The following is an 18,329-nucleotide window of genomic DNA, read 5'->3' as shown; positions in this document are numbered from 1 at the left end:
AAGCCAGGAGCCAGGTGCTTCTCCTGGTCTCCTATGCGGGTGCAGGGCCCAAGCATTTGGGCCATCCTCCACTGCCCTCCCGGGCCACAGCAGAGAGCTGGACTGGAAGAGGAGCAACCGGGACTAGAACCTGGCGCCCATATGGGATGCCAGCACTGCAGGCAGAGGATTAACCTAGTGAGCCATGGCACTGGCCCGAAATACGCTCTTCTAATCCAGTGACTTTCAGTAGCATTCATTGGCTAATGACTCTCAATTGTGTCACCAGCCTCAAATTCCCTGGAACTTCAGACTTATACCCTCATAGATGTCTAAGAGGCATTTCAAACTTTTTTTTAAGGTTTATTTATTTATAAAGGCAGAGTTACAAAGAGGCAGAGGCAGAGAGAAGTCTTCCATCCGCTGGTTCACTCCCCAGATGGCCCCACAACAGCCAAAGCCATGCTGATCCAAAGCCAGGAGCCAGGAGTTTCTTCTGGGTCTCCCACACAGGTGCAGGAGCCCAAGGACTTGGGCAATCTTTTACTGCTTTCCCAGCCCATAGTAGAGAGCTGAATCAGAAGTGGAGCAGCTGGGACTTGAACCAGTGCCCACATGGGCTGCCAGCACTGCAGGCGGTGGCTTTACCCACTATGCCACAGCACGGGCCTCTGCAGTATTTTGTTTTTAAAAAACTTTTATTTATATGTTCTTGTTTTATTTGAAAGGCAGAGATGAGAGAGAGGGAGAGGGAAGAGGGAGGAAGCAGGAGAGAGGAGGGAGGAGGGAGAGGGAGAGGGCTTTTTTTCCCCATTGGTTCACTCCCCAGATGTCGACAACATCTGGGCATCCAGGACTGGGCCAGGCCAAAGCAAGGAGCATGGAACTCAATTCAGGTCTCCTACATGGGTGACAGGGGTACAGGTACTTGATCCATCATCTGCTACCTTCTGCGTATGCATTAGCGGGAAGCTGTATGGGAAGTGGAGAAGATGGAACTTGATCCCAGGCCCTCCAATGTGAAATGCAGACGTAACAAATTGGCAGCTTCACTGCTGTGCCAAACGCCTGCCCCTGCATTGTAAAAATCTGCATTTGGGGCAAGGTGAAAAGCATGTCCAGTCAAGCATGACTTTCTGAAGAAAGGGCTTAAAAAGCACTATTCAATGAATATTCTATGTCAGATAGCCTAGAACCGTTTTTAATGTTGCTTCTGTCTCCTCCCCCAGTGCACACAGAGATACTGCATTATGACAAGGTCTGGCTTTCTCTCGGGAAAATCAAATTTTCTTCTTCTCTTTGGTTATGTGATGTTTACCAGTTAACTCCCCTTAGGAACAAAGTATTTTGGTGTTTGACTTTTTCATTCTGGTATTTAGATTCTCTGAAAAGTGTTTTCAGCTTTTATGTATTGTGATTGATATTTCCTTTGCATTTGTTTAATAAATAATTATTTAGGGTTTACTGAAGAGCTGGGCACTGAAAATACAGACAGCAATTGAGAGGAGACTCTGTCCTTATGGCCTGATGGAGGCAGCAAGATACATAAAGCATCTGTGGCCAAAGCCTGTGTGGGGCATAAAGGACATACAAAGCAGGGAATCTAATTACAATGGGGAGGGGGGAAGAAGTTCTCAAAGAGGAGAAGGACTGTGAGTAGAGGTATGGAGGGATCAAGCTGGCTTCCATCCGCCCTCAGGGTCCACATTCTGGGGGATGTGGAGCATGGGGCTGGCTGATCATGGTAGATAGTAACACAAAGATATGAGAAGTACAGGTCAAGGTGGTGTAACCATCCCTGGCACTATGGCTTATATGCCACTTTGTGCTTTATGGTATTAATTCCTTTAATATTCACAACAACCCTTTGAGGTGGGCACAGCTGTTGTCCCATTTACAAATAAAGAAACACAGGCACCAAGAGCATAGAGGTTACCAGCAGCCCCAGGTTACCAGAGCGCATGGAGGACAGCCGCAGGATTCAGACACAGGTAGTTAGCTCCAAAGTGGCCGTCTTAACCAGGCAGTGTGTCCACTTGCAGATAACTTTGTGGAGGCGGCCAGCCGCCCTGACGGGATTTAAGTGTGGGAATGATATGATCAGATTTGTTCTTTGGAAAGGTTGCAGCAGAGTCCCATTGCAGCTTGCACAGGGCTTTGCTTCTAAAAGTATCTAAGACAAAATAGGCCAAGTTTCATTTCTCCTTGACTCTGAGTAAGGTTTGCTCTGTTAGCAAGGACATTCTATATCTCAGTCAGTGCAAGGCAGCAGCTTTTCCTCTATTCTTGGAACAGAGGGCAGTGTCTTTGGACATGCATACCATAGATGAATAGTTGGTTTGTATTCAGGGATCCTGTTGTCTAAAAAGCACACAACCAACATACTCCTGCAGAAACAGTCCCTCCATGGTGACAGCAGACTCAGCCTCCTGTCTCACTCTCCAGGCCCACACTCATTTCATGGGTGGCAGAGCCACGTAATTCTTAGTGCTTTTCCCTGCGTGAGTTTCTCTCTCTAGTGAAGTCTGGGGTGGCATATGGATGCCAGGTAGGCCTGTGTGTGAAGATCTGCACTGCCTTGGGCAGCAGGGTGGAGGAAGGACTGCATGGATGTGGGAAGCAGGAAGAAGGCAGGGAGAGCAGGTGGAACACAGCAGCTGCTGCCCAGCTACGAGGGTTTGGCCTCAGTGAAGGTTGGGACAGGTGGACAGGAGCATACAGTGAGAGATATAAGGGAAGTTAAATATTCTGGTCCTAAAGACTGATTGGATTTGTTCCTTTCAAACCTTTTTCCGATGAAAGAACTTAGTATATCATTGTGCCATCCTCTTTTCAAAGTTTGCAGAATTTCTTCTAATTTCTGCATCAGCTTTATTAACAAAATTCTTTCCATGTTCTTTGCTTAGAGCTACCAACATAGGTCTGATGGTCATATGCATGTGTTAGAAACTTTGATCAACTTATCTAAATTGTCAGGATGGTGCATTATTTGTGTTTTTGCTTACAAATGCACAGTATATGAGGTTTCTTGATAATTCTTGAAATAACTCACCATGTATTCTAATGTTTTTTAAAGATTTACTCATCTATTTGAAAGGCAGAGTGACAGAGAAAGAGAGAGACTCTTCCATTCACTCGTTCATTCCCCCAAAAGGCTGTACAACAGCAAGATCAGGACCAGGCCAAAGCCTGGAGCCAGGAACTCCCTCCTGTTCTACATTTATATCAGAGGCCCAAGTTCCTGGGCCATCTTCTGCTTCCTTCCCAGGTGCAGTAGTAGAAAGCTGGATTGGAAGCAAAGCAGCTAGAACTCTAACCAGCACTCTGATATGGGATACCGCCATCACAAGCTGTGATTTAACCCATTGTGCTATAAGACCAGCCCCTAAATTCTCTGCTTTTTAAAAATTGAAATTATTTTGCAACAGCTTTCAAGAAAATGTTGACTAGATTACAATGATAAAGACAAAACAAAACCACTAAGTGCATAGGAAAAAGTGACTGGGAGGAGCACATCAAAAATGCTGACAATGATTGTGTTCCTACTGACAATTTATTTTGCCTTTTTCTATGTTTTCCAGGTTAAAAAAAAGTGTCTGTGGATGCAAACCATTAAACAATGTAAAAAAAAATTTAAAAAATATAAAAAGCTTCTTCTAATCCCATAATCGTAGTACAGCATTTTACTTTCAAAATGCCCTTGTTCACATACTGTAGTCATGACTAATGAAGCTTTATGTATTCTTTCCATTTTATAGCCTATTGTCAACATTATTTTATATTCTACATAGCTTTCATTATTGGCATTTCTCATGGCTGCCCTGCATTCCTTGGTGTTAATGTTCTATCTCTGTTTGGACATTTGGATGGTTTCCACTTCTTTTACTCTTTAGATAAAACGTAATGAGCATTTTTGTTCATTTAGTATTATGATTTAGTTCAGTTTTTTCCCTTAAAGTCAATTTCCAGCAGTGAACTCACTGCATGAAAGGTTTGAACTTTTGATTTGTGCCAAATAAGATCCTGCTTTCTAAAAGGTTGATTGAGTGTGGACACTAGCTTAACATGAATGCCCATGTCTTATGTTCCCATCAACACTGTTGAGTCCCCTGATGTTTCAGTGCACATTGTTTCAAAATAAGTCATTTTTATGGCAGAAAATATATGATGGATAAAGAAGAAAATAAGCTATCCATAATCCTACCTCTCAGAGAAATTTTTTTTTTTTTTATGGTGGGAAACATATATTTAGAATTAGCCAGCTGGACTCAGTTCAGATGATCCCAATTTTGTTGGCAACGTCCAGAGCATCATAGTCAGGAGCCAGCCACACATATGCCTTCTTCTCTCCGTCAGGTCTGATCAGGGTGTTGACTTTGGCCACATCAATGTCATAGAGTTTCTTCACAGCTTGTTTGATCTGGTGCTTGTTGGCCTTGACATCCACAATGAACACCAGGGTGTTGTTGTCTGCTATCTTCTTCATGGCTGACTCCGTGGTCAGGGGGAACTTGATGATGGCGTAGTGGTCAAGCTTGTTTCTCCTGGGGGCGCTCTTCCGAGGGTATTTGGGCTGCCGTCGGAGGCGTAGTGTCTTGGGCCGCCGGAAGGTGGGGGATGTGCGGATCTTCTTTTTGTGGCTGTGGACGCCTTTCAGCACTGCCTTCTTGGCCTTTAAGGCCTTTGCTTTGGCTTCGACTTTAGGAGGGGCAGGAGCTTCCTTCTTCGCCTTCAGCGCCATCTTGTTGAAAAGCTCAGAGAATTTTTTTAAAAGATTCATTTATTTGGAGCTGATGTTGTGGTGCGGAGGGTAAAGCTGCTGCCTGCAATGCCGGTATCTCATGTGGGTGCTGATTCAAGTCCTAGCTGCTCCATTTCCAAACCAGCTCTCTACTAATGGCCTGGGAAAGCAGCAGAAGATAGCCCAAATGTTTGGCCCCTGCCACCCATGTGGGAGACCTGGATGAAGCTCCTGGATGCTTGCTTTGGCCTGGCCCAGAGCTGGCTATTTGGGGAGTGAACCAGCGGATGGAAGATCTCTCTCTCCCTCCCTCCCTCTCTCTTTCTCTTTCTCTCTCTTTCAAAATAAATAAATAAATTTAAAAAAAATTTATTTGTTTCAAAGACTGAGTTACAGAGAGAAGGAGAGAGACAGGCAGATTTTCCAAACACTGGTTCAGTTCCCAAAAGGCCACAATGGCTAGGGCTGGGACAGGCCAAAGTCAGGAACCTGGAGCTCGAGGTGGCAGAGACCCAAACACTTGGGCCATCTTCTTCTTTTTTTTTTTTTTTTTGACAGGCAGAGTGGATAGTGAGAGAGAGAGACAGAGAGAAAGGTCTTCCTTTTTGCCATTGGTTCACCCTCCAATGGCCATTGCGGCCGGCGCATCGCGCTGATCCGAAGCCTGGAGCCAGGTGCTTCTCCTGGTCTTTGGGCCATCTTCTATGCTTTCCCAAGCACATTATCATGGAGCTGGTTTGAAGTGGAGCAACCAGAGCCTTCAACCAGCTCTCATATGGGATGCTGGCATTGCAGGCGGCAGCTTAACTTGCTGTGCCACAGTGGCTGTCCATACCCAGACAATTTCTAAAATGTATTTCCTCCCACCGTGTGGCTCTATCAAAGTGTCTGCTTCCCTACTATGGGATAGAGGCTTTACTCCTGCTTCCATCTTGGAGGACTCTTCTGAGAAATACTGGAATGAACTCTTTTGTGAATAAACCTCAGAACATCTTGGAATCATTCCTTAGGAAAATTCCTAGAAGTAGAATTGCTGGATCAAAAATTATGGACTTTGTTCAGACTCTTGATGAATATTGAAAACTTGCTGTTGAGGAAAATTGTGCCTCTTGATATTTCACCTGTTAATGCTTGAATGCCATTGGCCTGGGTCAATATTACGGACCATTTATCCATTTATCTAGACCGAGGTTTGGACCCCATTGCTTTTTTGGTCCCTAGCATCAGAACCTTTCCCTCAGATTCTGTCTGTTGGTGAATTTTACCCAACTGCGTCTTCCACCCAGCCCTTCAGCTGTACCCTGTGGCATATTTATTTCAATTCTTGATTTCCTAGGCTTTTTTGAGATCTAGAACTCCTTGAAAGACACTGCTATTTTGGCTTAAACATTTTCCTATTTTTACCCATTTCTCCAATAAACACTTACTGAATTCTAGTTTGAGGAACTCAGAATTTAGAAAAGGTGAACTAATAATCACAATACAATGCATTGTTTGTTGGGTTCCAGAGGGGTTGTTCAGCTGGGTCCAGTGTCATGACATAGCAGCATAAGCCGATAGCATCCCAACTCCTCCACTTATTAACCAGTATCCTGCTAATGTGTCTGAGAAGACAGTGGATGATGTTCCAAGTACTTGGGTCCTGATGCCCACATGGAAGACATAAGTAGAGATCTTGGCTCTTGCCTTTGGCCTGGTGCAGCCCAAGCTGTTGTGGACATTTCAGGAGTGAACCAGCCAATGGAAGATCTTTCTCTGTCTCTCCCTTTTTCTCTGTTACTCTTTCTTTCAAGTAAATAATACATTTTTTTAAAAGGTAGTTGTTGTGAATATACAGAAAAAAAGAAATTCCTTCTGCATGGGATAGGTATATGGAAGAAATTCCAGGTGTGAGCACTTGAGCTTCATCTTAAAAGGTTTGGGGTCTGGTGCTGTGGCATAGCGGTAAAGCCGCTGCCTGCTATGACAGCATCCCATAGGTGTGCCTATTCAAGACCCGGTTGCTCCACTTCCGATCCAGCTCTCTGCCATGGCCTGGGAAAGCAGTGGAAGATGACCCAAGTCCTTGGGCCCCTGCACCCACATGGAAGACCCAGAAGACACTGTTGGCTCCTGGCTTTGGATCAGCCCAACTCTCGCCATTGCAGCCACTAGAGGAGTGAACCAGTGGATGGAAGACCTCTCTCTCTCTGCCTCTGCCTCTCTGTAACTTTGCCTTTCAAATAAATAAATAAATCTTTTTAAAAAAATGATAAGGAGAAAGGGGGAAGAGCATATATGCAAAGGTGTAAATGCATTTAAGTACGTGGGGTATTTGGAGAAAAAAAGAAAGGTCTATGTGATGGAGGTGATGTATATGGGGACTGAAAATAGATGAATTTAGGGCAAATTATAGAGTCTTGTTACCCTCACCTGAGGGCTTTAAACTTCATTCTCATGACTGAGACTTAGTAGGCACTTTTAGGAAAACACCTGGACTAGCGCCAAGGATCCTGGATAGACGGCTATGGTATACTGACTGGCTGAGAACTCACAAGGAACCGAGCCATGTAGGTACAGTTTGGGACAAAAGTGGAGCTGAGGGGGAATTCAAGCTGCATTTCCAAGAGACAGTTTGCATGCCTGGGTGACAGATGGTTTATGGCATGCACGTATGTGTTGGGGGGCTGTGTTGAGGGAGACTTGTACCCTATCTTTCCTGTAGGAATCTGCCAGGGTACAGATAAGATAACGCATAGGAAAGTGTTTAGCAAACTGAATGCTCTATATAGGTAAAAACTGATATTTACCATATCTAAGACATGCTGCTTGACAGGGCTGTTTCAACAATGAAATGGGCTGGTGCTTGTGAAGCACCTGGGCCCTGGACAAATCATCTTTCTTTTGCATGACACACACCCTGTCACAAACTTGGGAGACTTCCTGTATTTCTTTCTTTTTTTTTTTTTTTTTTTTGACAGGCAGAGTGGACATTGAGAGAGAGAGACAGAGAGAAAGGTCTTCCTTTGCTGTTGGTTCACCCTCCAATGGCCGCCGCGGTAGGCGCACCGCACTGATCCGAAGGCAGGAGCCAGGTGCTTCTCCTGGTCTCCCGTAGAGTGCAGGGCCCAAGCACTTGGGCCATCCTCCACTGCACTCCCGGGCCATAGCAGAGAGCTGGCCTGAAAGAGGGGCAACCGGGACAGAATCCAGCGCCCCGACTGGGACTAGAACCTGGTGTGCCGGCGCCGCTAGGCGGAGGATTAGCCTGTTGAGCCACGGCACTGGCCCCATGTATTTCATCTTCATTCTATGTGGATCCCAGAGCATGCAGCTACTTCCCTTTACTTTTTCTCCTGCTTCCAGTGAGCAGGGAATCTGTTTGACTAGTTCAGATCCAGATGTCTCCCCAGTAAGGGAGGAGACGCCTCTGTCCTTGGTAGGCCTCTGGCTACTGGGGTGGAGAAGCATCAGGGGAGATGCTCAAGCCCAGTTCTGGGCTTTGGCCTTGACCTCTGGCCGCTCAGCCAGGCTGCGTTGTGTGCTCAGACTGGGGGAGGAGACTGAAGACGCCGATAAGGAGGCCCTTCCCGTCCAGCCAAACAGGCGCAGGAAGGCTTCTGCAGAGCAAAGATTAGAGAGAGGCCCTGATTTAGAGAACACAACAGCAAGGGCAGCAGGGCAAAACCCCAGAGCTCTTTGCTGCGATATTGTTTATTGTTGGAAAAGGACAACAGAGGGAGCCTCCCCTGCTCATGCAGAAGACGGAAGCTGCAAGCTGCGTCTGCAAGGGCCTTTTTTAGATCAGTTAAAAAAACATGTTTTGCAGTCAACAGCTCCTCATCTTGGAAAGAGATTAATAAGTGAGAGGGGATCTTTTTTCTTCTCCTAGGAAACAAAGGCTAGCATTTCTAGGGACATTCGGGTCTGTTAGGTACCACCTGCTCCCAGGTGCTGTGATACAAAACAAATTAGCTCTGCTTGGGGAGTTAACTGAATGCAAGCTCAAGTGGGACTCAAGTCGGGGCCCCTCCCTTCTCTGTCTAGAAAACCAAATCTGTGCTAAGTGCAGAAGCCCTCTTACTAGGACAAATGAAAAAGCACTAGAGTTACAGTAATTTAGATGTTTGCTTAAGTTAGTGCTGATGAAATGTTGCTTTATGGATTAATTTTCATCCTTCACACAAGTTTGGAACTCTAAATCTATATTTCTAGGAAATATGAAAACATAAAAGATGATATATAGAAAGAATAAAATATTTTATTGTCTTCATTTATGAAAGTAGTGTTGCAGATCTCAGACCTGCTTTTTTTTTTCACTTTTATTTTTATAATGTCTTAAAAAATATTCTAAATACTGTTTTTGAGCTCCCTCCTCTTTTCAGGGATCCGTGCCAGCTGCCCCTGGTGGTTATACCCCTGGCCTTGCCCAGTGGGATTTATGTTTGCAGACCTTATTTTTTCTGGCAGCAACACTGACTTAGAGTCAGGGGCCCTGTGTCTGCCCTTCTGACTCTGTTGCTTACAGGCCGTGTGGCTGGAGGCAAGTCACTGTCTTGGTTTCAAATCCCATCTCTGTAAAATGGGGAGACACTCTGTATCAGAGTGCAGTAAGAGTAATTTCTAAGCTGTATAAATGTGTGAGAGTTTTCTTCTTGTTAGTGACACAAATAAACTGATCAACTGGTTTTCGCTATAATATGATGGGTATTTGGTTTTGAGGGATGTTGGAAGGATGAATCTTTTTTCAGGGACTTGCTGTGCGGAGACGTGATTTTGTAAAGAAAGCAGTTATATACCCAGTGAGCTGGGAAAAGCAACTCCAGATTGTGGGTGGGACATTTCTTCCTTTGGTCCTTGTCACATGAAGGGATACAACAGGGAAGACAAAGGCACTAAGATAGAAACAGAGCACCCCAAACAGATTATTATATTTTTTTAAAAGAGTTATTTGAAAGGCAGAGTGAAAGCGCATGAGGGAGAGAGAAGGAGCAGGAGAGAGAGAGAGAAAGAAAGGGAGAGAGAGATCTTTCATCTGCTGGCTAAAATAGCCAGGTCTGGGCCACACAGAAGCCAGAAGCTAGTAGCTATGTCTAGTCTCTCATGTGAGTGGCAAGGTCCCAAGTACTTGAGCCATCATTTGCTACCTTCCCAAGTGCATTATTACCAGGGAGCTGTATTACCAGGGAGCTGGTTTGAAAGCAAATTGGCTGGGACTCAAATGGACACTCCGATATGGGATGTGGCATCGCATATGGAGTCTTAACCCACTGAGTCATAACTTCGGCCCTCCAGATACTCTTTTAAAGGACCATTCTCATATATTTAACCTTTCAAGCAGTATTCTAGATTAAATGAAAGCCAGGGTATAATTTAAGAGTTGGAGGTTATCTTCTTTCCTGGTAAAATCTAAATAGTGTTGCCTCTCCAGGGTAATCATTGTTGCCAGTTTCTTTTGTGTCATTCCAAAACTATTTTGTGCATATACAGATACAGAATTATATGCTCCCCACCCTTTCTTTTTATATACACCATTGTACACCTTGTTTCTTTCACTTAATACATTTTGCAGACATCCATGGCAGGCTGTGTGGTCCATTGATATATGATTGTTGCAATACGCCTGTTTTCATGCTGAGGGACTTTTGTTTTTGTAATTGCTATTACCAATACTATTATAAGGAATATCCTACTATATGTTCTCTGTACATGGGTGTGATTATTAATGTTTAATAGATTTTTAGAACTGTGATTGCTGGGTTAGAGGATTATAAGAGCATTTTTAGTTTTAAATCAATATTGCTGTCCATGAGGTTGCATTGATTTGCTGCCCACCAGTAGTATATGAATGCCTCATTCCACCATCTTTCCAATATGGAGTGAACATGGCTAATCTGAGATAATAAAACCATCTCATAAATACACAATAGTTTGGATTTTTAAAAAAGATTTATTAACTTATTTATTTGAAAGGCAGAGTTACAGAGAGGGAGAGGCAGAGAGAGAAAGAGATCTCCTATCCACTGGTTCACTCTCTAAATGGTCGCAATGGTTGGGGCTAGGCCAGGCCAAAGCTAGGAGCTACGAGCTTCATCCGTCTCTGACATAGGTGCAGGGGCTCAAGCACTTGGGCCATCTTCTGCTGCTTCCCTGGATACATAAGCAGGGAGCTGGATGGGAAGTGGAGCAGTTGAGACTTGAACTGGTGCCCATATAGGGTGCCAGCACTGCAGGCAGTAGCTTAACCTGCTGTGCCACAGCACCAGCCTCTATAGTTTGACTTATAATCATAAATCCAGTAGAGTTTGAATTTATTCTTATGAGGCTGATCATTTTTTAAAAATATGTGTTATTTTTATTTCCTTTCTTGTGACCTACCTGTTCATGTTTCCTATTGGTTTATTCATTTGTAGGAACTCTTTTTGCATTTAACAAAATTAGACTTAATTTTATGTACTGCAGATATTTTAGTCCTTCAGTTTTGTTATTTTGCCATGTATGCAGAGTATTTAAAAAGGTTTATTTGTCAATTTATTTTGTAGCATCACCTTAATTTTGAGTAATTATAGGTGTGTTTATGTATCACTTTCTTCTAGTATTTTCATGCTTTTGTTTTTAGATCAAAATCTAGAATCCATCTGGAATTTATTTTGGAATAAGGAATGAGACAGAGGTGCAACTTAATTTCTTTCCAGAAAGGTCTGGTTTTTTTTTTTTTTTTTTTTTACGATTTATTTATTTATTTGAAAGTCACAGTTACACAGAGAGAGAAGGAGAGGCAGAGAGAGAGAGAGAGGTCTTCCATCCGCTGGTTCACTCACCAATTGGCCGCAGTGGCCAGAGTTGTGCCAATCCGAAGCCAGGAGCCAGGAGCTTCTTCCAGGTCTCCCACGTGAGTACAGGGGCCCAAAGACTTGGGCCATCTTCTGCTGCTTTCCCAGGCCATAGCAGAGAGCTGGATTAGAAGTAGAGCAGCCAGGTCTCCATCAGTGCCCATGTGGGATGCCGGCACTACAAGGCAGCGGCTTTACCCACTCAGCCACAATGCCAGCCAAGGTCTGAGTTTTGCATGAAGCAATTTTACTCATTAACTGTATGATTTTGAACAAATTAATAAACCTTTCCAAACTTCCATTTCTTTTCTTTCCTCCTCTCCTCTCCTCTCCCCTCCCCTCCCCTCCCCTCCTCTTCCCTCCTCTCCCCTCCTCTCCCCTCCTCTCCCCTCCTCTCCTTCCTCCTCCCCCTCCCCCTCTTCCCCCTCCCTTCCCCCTCCTTCCCTCCCCACTCTCCCTCCCCCTCCCCCCTCCTCCTGCTCCTCCTCCTCCTTCTTTTCTCGCTCTCTCTCTCTCTTTTTCTTTCTAGATTGTTCCAGAACCCAGCACAAAGGCATGGGAGGAATGAAGGCTGTTGCTTCTTATCTTTTTTTTGAAAGGCAGAGTTACAGAGAGGCAGAGGCAGAGAGAGAGAGGTCTTCCATCCTCTGGTTCACTCCCCAAATGGCCACAATGTCTGGAGCTGGGCCGATCAATCTGAACCCAGGAACCAGGAGCTTCTTCCAGGTCTCCCATAAGGGTGCAGCCGCCCAAGGACTTGGGCCATTTCTACTGCTTTCCCAGGTTATAGCAGAGAGCTAGATCAGAAATGAAGCAGCCAGGACTCGAACTGGCACCCATATGGGGTGCTAGTACTGCTGGAGGAGGCTTTACTTGCTTCAATACTGTGCCGACTCCTCCTCCATTTCTTTATATAATGTAAATAATTGTAACTATCTGATGGCTGTTGGAGAGATTAAATAAGATTATGTATGGAAAACATTTATCATAGTTCTTGGCACACGGTGTGTTCAGATGGTGGTCAAGATGCTCAGAGACCTGGGAAAACACAGTGTGCTCTGGCAAAGAGGAGAAATTCTAGGTGGCCAGGATACAGAGGCCACCTCATGACTCACTGCTGTGTGACTTCAGGTGAGTCACTTCATCATGGAAACCCTCAGCGTCCTCACCTGCAATATGAGTAAGCAGCTCATCAGTTGTTAGGAGACCCAGATTCGGTCATGTCTGCGAAAGCATTTTTGTAAACTGTAAATGGGAAATAATGATGTTGGAGTTTATGGCCTGGTGAATGAGAAGCAGTCATGGCACAGGTGGGTGTTTGACATCCATGGCCAAGGAGAATAATTAACTTGCAATAACATGAAATTAGCAGCTGATGTAAAGCAAGTAAGCTTGTAGCTGTTGATTATAGTAATGGTTAGTAATTGCCTCCTACTAATTAAGTAATAATGAGCTTCCTAGGACAGAGCCTTGTTAGAGTGAAGGATGGATCAAAGGCTTTCAAGTCAATGTGTACTTACTGAACACAGCAGTGGGGTAAGTGCAAAAGGGGTCTTGCACTGTTCTTAAAGGTAGCAGGGCCTTTGTACTTGTAGAGCACAGCGCCCTCCACAGGCAGATGAACCTGCAAAAAAGAACAAGGTCTTGAGGGAAGGTGGCCAGTGCTCTGGGGCTGTCACTTGCAGAGAGCCTTGTGTGCCAGCCTGAGCCTGTCCCCTGGAGTTGGATCCAGATTCTAAAGATTCCCAGCCCAGTAATACCTTCTTGAAATTTTAGTTGTTGCCCTTTTTTACTCTGCTGCTTGTCTGGAATTTATCAGAGATAATTTGTTCCTCACACCCTGCTCCCCTCCCTCCACATCTTCTGAGTGTGTGGTGGTGTGCTTAGGGACTCTTTCTGTGACCTGACTGCTCCCAGTTTCCACATCACATGTGGGATGCCCAGTTAATTTTGAGTTTCAAGTAAACAATAAACCATTTTTAGTGTAAATATGTCCCATGTAATAATTGAGTCACACATGTATCCAAGAAAATTTAGTAATATTTTTCAAACAAACATGTGAAAATGTATTTGTTGATATCTGAAATTGAGGCTTAAGTGGGTACCCTGACTTTCTTTCTCTTTTTTGTTTTTTTTCTCCCTGTATCTTACAACCCTACCTGGATAGCCCTTATGTCAAATGTTATAAAATAGTGCTTACCTGGCCGGCGCCGCGGCTCACTAGGCTAATCCTCCGCCTTGCGGCGCCGGCACACCGGGTTCTAGCCCCGGTCGGGGCACCGATCCTATCCCGGTTGCCCCTCTTCCAGGCCAGCTCTCTGCTGTGGCCAGGGAGTGCAGTGGAGGATGGCCCAAGTGCTTGGGCCCTGCACCCCATGGGAGACCAGGAGCAGCACCTGGCTCCTGCCATTGGATCAGCGCGGTGCGCCGGCCGCAGCGTGCCAACCGCGGCGGCCACTGGAGGGTGAACCAACGGCAAAGGAAGACCTTTCTGTCTGTTTCTCTCTCACTGTCCACTCTGCCTGTTAAAAATTTAAAAAAAATTAAAAAAAAAAATAGTGCTTACCACACTAATACTCCATGGAGCCTTAGGAGCAAGGGATGGTAAAATGTATTATATGAGAAAAGAATTCTCAGCTAAAACCATATACAGTAAATCTAGATTAAACAAAGTTAGACGGTTTTCTCCATTGTGGGAATTTTCAGAGCATTTTAAATTTCCAAGATTGGGTTATGGTACTTAGTATTTCTCAGTTTTGTTGCTGTCTAGCTGTCTCTCTCTCACACACACACACACACACACACACACACATGAGCGCGCTCCTGGTACTTAAGGTCAGAGGAGTCAAGGCTGATATGGAGAATCTCCGGTAATCAGTTCTGTTTGCAGACCATAAGTTCTTGTTTGGTGTTTTAGGAAACTCTCACTTATAGAAAACAAACAAAAACCTTATATAATGCTATTGAGCTGTTTTTGTTTTTAAAATCCATAATTGTATAATAAAATACACAGATAGACCTAAGTGCATATAAATAAAAGAAGTCTGTATACCAAACTGTTAGCTATAGTTATCTCCAGGAGGAGGTCTGCATGGCAAAAGAGATTTTCCATGATTTTTCTTTTCCTTTTGTTTGTACTTTTTGCGCTCAGTATGTGTGTCTTTTGTCAGAAGGGTAAAAATAAAACCATTTGATTATCCTACCCTTTAAAAGGACATTTCCATATATTATCTTATTTGTCTATCAAGCAACTCAGTTTTTAATACCAACCCCATTTTATGGATAAGGAAAGTTTACACAGCTCTTTACCCGACCCAGTCTCTTGCCTTTATTCCCCTGCTGCCTCTGATGTGAGAGGATGATGGCACAGGCTGTCGTGTGAAGGGGCCTTGGTGCCTATTCACCCACCCCTCCATTTTCAGACCCAGTTGAGACCCTGAAAAGGCAAAGAAACTTCTTGCCACACATGGCTTTTGAACAAGGACAAGTCCCTCAAATATTTAGTGGGGGGTTGAGGGGGCAGAGGCTAGCAGTCAGAACTTGGAACAGTGGGTGGGTATTTGGTGCAGTGGCCTCCACTTGGGGGCCTCATATCTCATCACAGTGCTGGGGTTTGAATGAATTCTGCTTCCAATTCCAGTTTTCTATTGATACACACTCTGGGATACAGCAGGTGATGGCTCAAGTACTTGGGTTTCTGCCACCTGTGTGGGAAACCCAGATGGAATTCCAGGCTTCTAGCTTCAACCTGGCCCAGCTCAGCCCCAGCTGTTATGAGTGTCTGGAGAGTGAACCAGCATATGAAAGATCTCTCTGTCCCTGTCTCTTTGCCTTTCAACAAAAGGAAATAAATAAATAAAAATTTTAAAAAGTGGAGGAGGGGGATCTGGCCTCTGATTTTATCTGATATACTGAGCCCCTGAAGGCAAAGGGAAACATGCACAGGTGTACAATAGTGAATACAGCTTTTTTTTTTTCTTTTTTTTTTTTTTTTTTTTTTTTTTTTTGACAGGCAGAGTGGACAGTGAGAGAGAGACAGAGAGAAAGGTCTTCCTTTTGCCGTTGGTTCACCCTCCAATGGCCGCCGCGGTAGCGCGCTGCGGCCGGCGCACCGCGCTGTTCCGATGGCAGGAGCCAGGTGCTTCTCCTGGTCTCCCATGGGGTGCAGAGCCCAAGCACTTGGGCCATCCTCCACTGCACTCCCTGGCCACAGCAGAGAGCTGGCCTGGAAGAGGGGCAACCGGGACAGGATCGGTGCCCCGACCGGGACTAGAACCCGGTGTGCTGGCGCCGCAAGGCGGAGGATTAGCCTGTTGAGCCACGGCGCCGGCCAGCTTTTTTTTTTTTTTAAGACCACTTTTTTTTTTAACTTTTATTTAATGAATATAAATTTCCAAAGTACAGCTTATGGATTACAATGGCTTCCCCACCCCCCATAACTTCCCTCCCACCTGCAACCCTCCCCTCTCCTGCTCCCTCTCCCCTTCCATCACATCAAGATTCATTTTCAATTCTCTTTATAAACAGAAGATCAATTTAGTATATATTAAATAAAGATTTCAACAGTTTGCAACCACACAGAAACACAAAGTGAAAAATACTGTTTGAGTACTAGTTATAGCATTAAATCACAATGTACAGCACATTAAGGACAGAGATCTACATGAGGAGTAAGTGCACAGTGACTCCTGTTGTTGACTTAACAAATTGATACTCTTGTTTATGGCGTCAGTAATCACCCTAGGTTCTTGTCATGAGTTGCCAAGGCTATGGAAGCCTTTTGAGTTCACCGACTCTGATCAAATTTAGACAAGGTCATAGTCAAAGTGGAAGTTCTCTCCTCCCTTCAGAGAAAGGTACCTCCTTCTTTGATGATCTGTTTAAAGACCACTTTTTAAAAATGGTTTATATTACCAAATTTACATCACATAGATTATTTTTTCCTTTTAGAGTTTTTCATATTTGATCTCATTTCTTGTATCTTTTTTAACCGTTCTTCCTTTTCCTTGTCTATTTTGTGACTTCTGAGTCTCATATATTTTAAATCTCATAAATATATATGGTTATTTAAGACTCTCATGATGATTATGGTATTTGCAATTTTGCTTATTCATCTGGGCAGTGTCCCTGTTTATATCCACTGTGCCTGGTACTTAGTTACATGGATGATGACTGAATTGCGGAATAGTATGCATGGAAAAATCCGAGTCTAGCTCCTGAAAGAGACCTGGACAGGAGCAAGTGCGGAGCAGCCCCATCAACATGCGTGTGTGCAGGGGGATTCTAGGACACTGCAGTTCTAGATCCATTGCCCGTAACCTGCAGTCCTCATGACAGATGTGGCAGCACTGTTGACCATGAGGCATGGGAAGCAGCATTCTGCTTCAGAAGGAGCCAGGTTTTGGATGAGATGGATCTGGCTTTGAACCTTGGTTCTGTGACTCTCTAGCTGTATAACTGTAGCCTAACACCTTTGTGCCTCACTTTGTTCCTCTGTAAGGGATGGTAATAAGAGTACCTATGGGGGCTGGCACTGTGGCACAGCAGGTTAAAGGCCTGGCCTGAGGCTCCAGCATCCCATATGGGCGCCAGTTCTAGTCCTGGCTGCTCCTCTCCCAATCCAGCTCTCTGCTATGGCCTGGGATAGCAGTAGAAGATGGCCCAAGTCCTTGGACCCCTGCACCCATGTGGGAGACCCAGAAGAAGCTCCTGGCTCCTGGCTTCTGATAGGCGCAGCCTCGGCTGTTGGCGGCCAACTGGGGAGTGAACCAGAGGATGGAAGACCTCTCTCTCTGTCTCTACCTCTCTCTGTAACTCTGTCTTTAAAATAAATAAAATAAATCTTAATAAAAAAAAAAAAAGAGTACCTCTGGCATCAGGTTGTTGTGAGGATTAAATGAGGACTACATATAAAAAAGTATGCCTGGCACATAATAAGCATTGAGTGTCAGCTCTTATTATTGTTGACAATAAGAGAATGTAAAATCCTAGAGTAGTGCTCTGCCAGCAGTGTATCTTGTTTGCTTCCCACAAAAAGTGTGGCTTCTGTTGTCAGTGGAGAGCAGTTGCCTTCTGAATGGATTTCTACTTCCTGGGATACTGCCCCATTGCCTGGTGACTGGAGATGTCTGGCCTGTCACCTTGCTAACCAAGCAGAAGGGCTATCTCAAAGCACAGTCATGTGTGGAGAATCTTGTGAGCTTTTACTTAGTAATGCATTCTCTGTTAGAGACAGAATAACCACAGTAGGTAACTTGGAGTTTGCAGTTAGTCCAACCTTAGCCACAGAAAGCCAGAGTGGTGAGGAAGGAGGGAGGCAGGGAAAATGAAATGGAGAGAGAGAATCTTCCATTTGCTGGTTCACTCCCCAAATGGGCACAACAGCTGGGGCTGCTCCATGTGAAGCCAGCAGCCTGGAACTCCATCCGAGTCTCCCATGTGGATGGCAGCGGCCCGGGAACTCGGGCCATCCTCTACTGCCTTCCCAGTCTGCATTTTTAGAGATGAAACACATTTTCCTCAGAATTCCATTAAAAAAAAATCAACAGAATAGTTAAGTAATTTCATTTAGGAAGCAGAAGTATCTTAACTTTTATTCCGTGGCTTGTTACAGATGGTAAGCACACTGAGACAATGCAGTATGTGAGAAATGTCTCCTTCTCCTTTTGCTAAAGGTGCATCATGTGGGCACTGCAAACCTTCTTTTAGGAGTCCTCTGTCTCCAGTCTTTATTTTTGGACATTCTCCTCTGGATTCTCTGCTTTGTTTCTTTCACCTCTGGCAAAGATATGGGAATA

General features: G+C 44.6%; 2 protein-coding genes across 2 annotated transcripts in view; one reads left to right on the top strand and one right to left on the bottom strand.

Annotated features, from left to right (window-relative positions):
- The window catches only part of RAB30 (RAB30, member RAS oncogene family), a 94,623-nt gene that overhangs the window by 47,750 nt on the left and 28,544 nt on the right, over nucleotides 1-18,329 (top strand). The window lies entirely within an intron of this gene.
- LOC133764602 (large ribosomal subunit protein uL23-like) lies at nucleotides 4,224-4,720 on the bottom strand. Its single transcript, XM_062198282.1, has one exon. It carries the CDS (start codon nucleotides 4,718-4,720, stop codon nucleotides 4,253-4,255), a length of 468 nt encoding a protein of 155 aa, XP_062054266.1. The 3' UTR covers nucleotides 4,224-4,252.

The sequence above is a fragment of the Lepus europaeus genome, chromosome 7, assembly GCF_033115175.1.
Source record: "Lepus europaeus isolate LE1 chromosome 7, mLepTim1.pri, whole genome shotgun sequence".
NCBI classification, from domain to species: Eukaryota; Metazoa; Chordata; class Mammalia; order Lagomorpha; family Leporidae; genus Lepus; species Lepus europaeus.
This window is presented reverse-complemented; position numbering and strand designations above follow the sequence as displayed.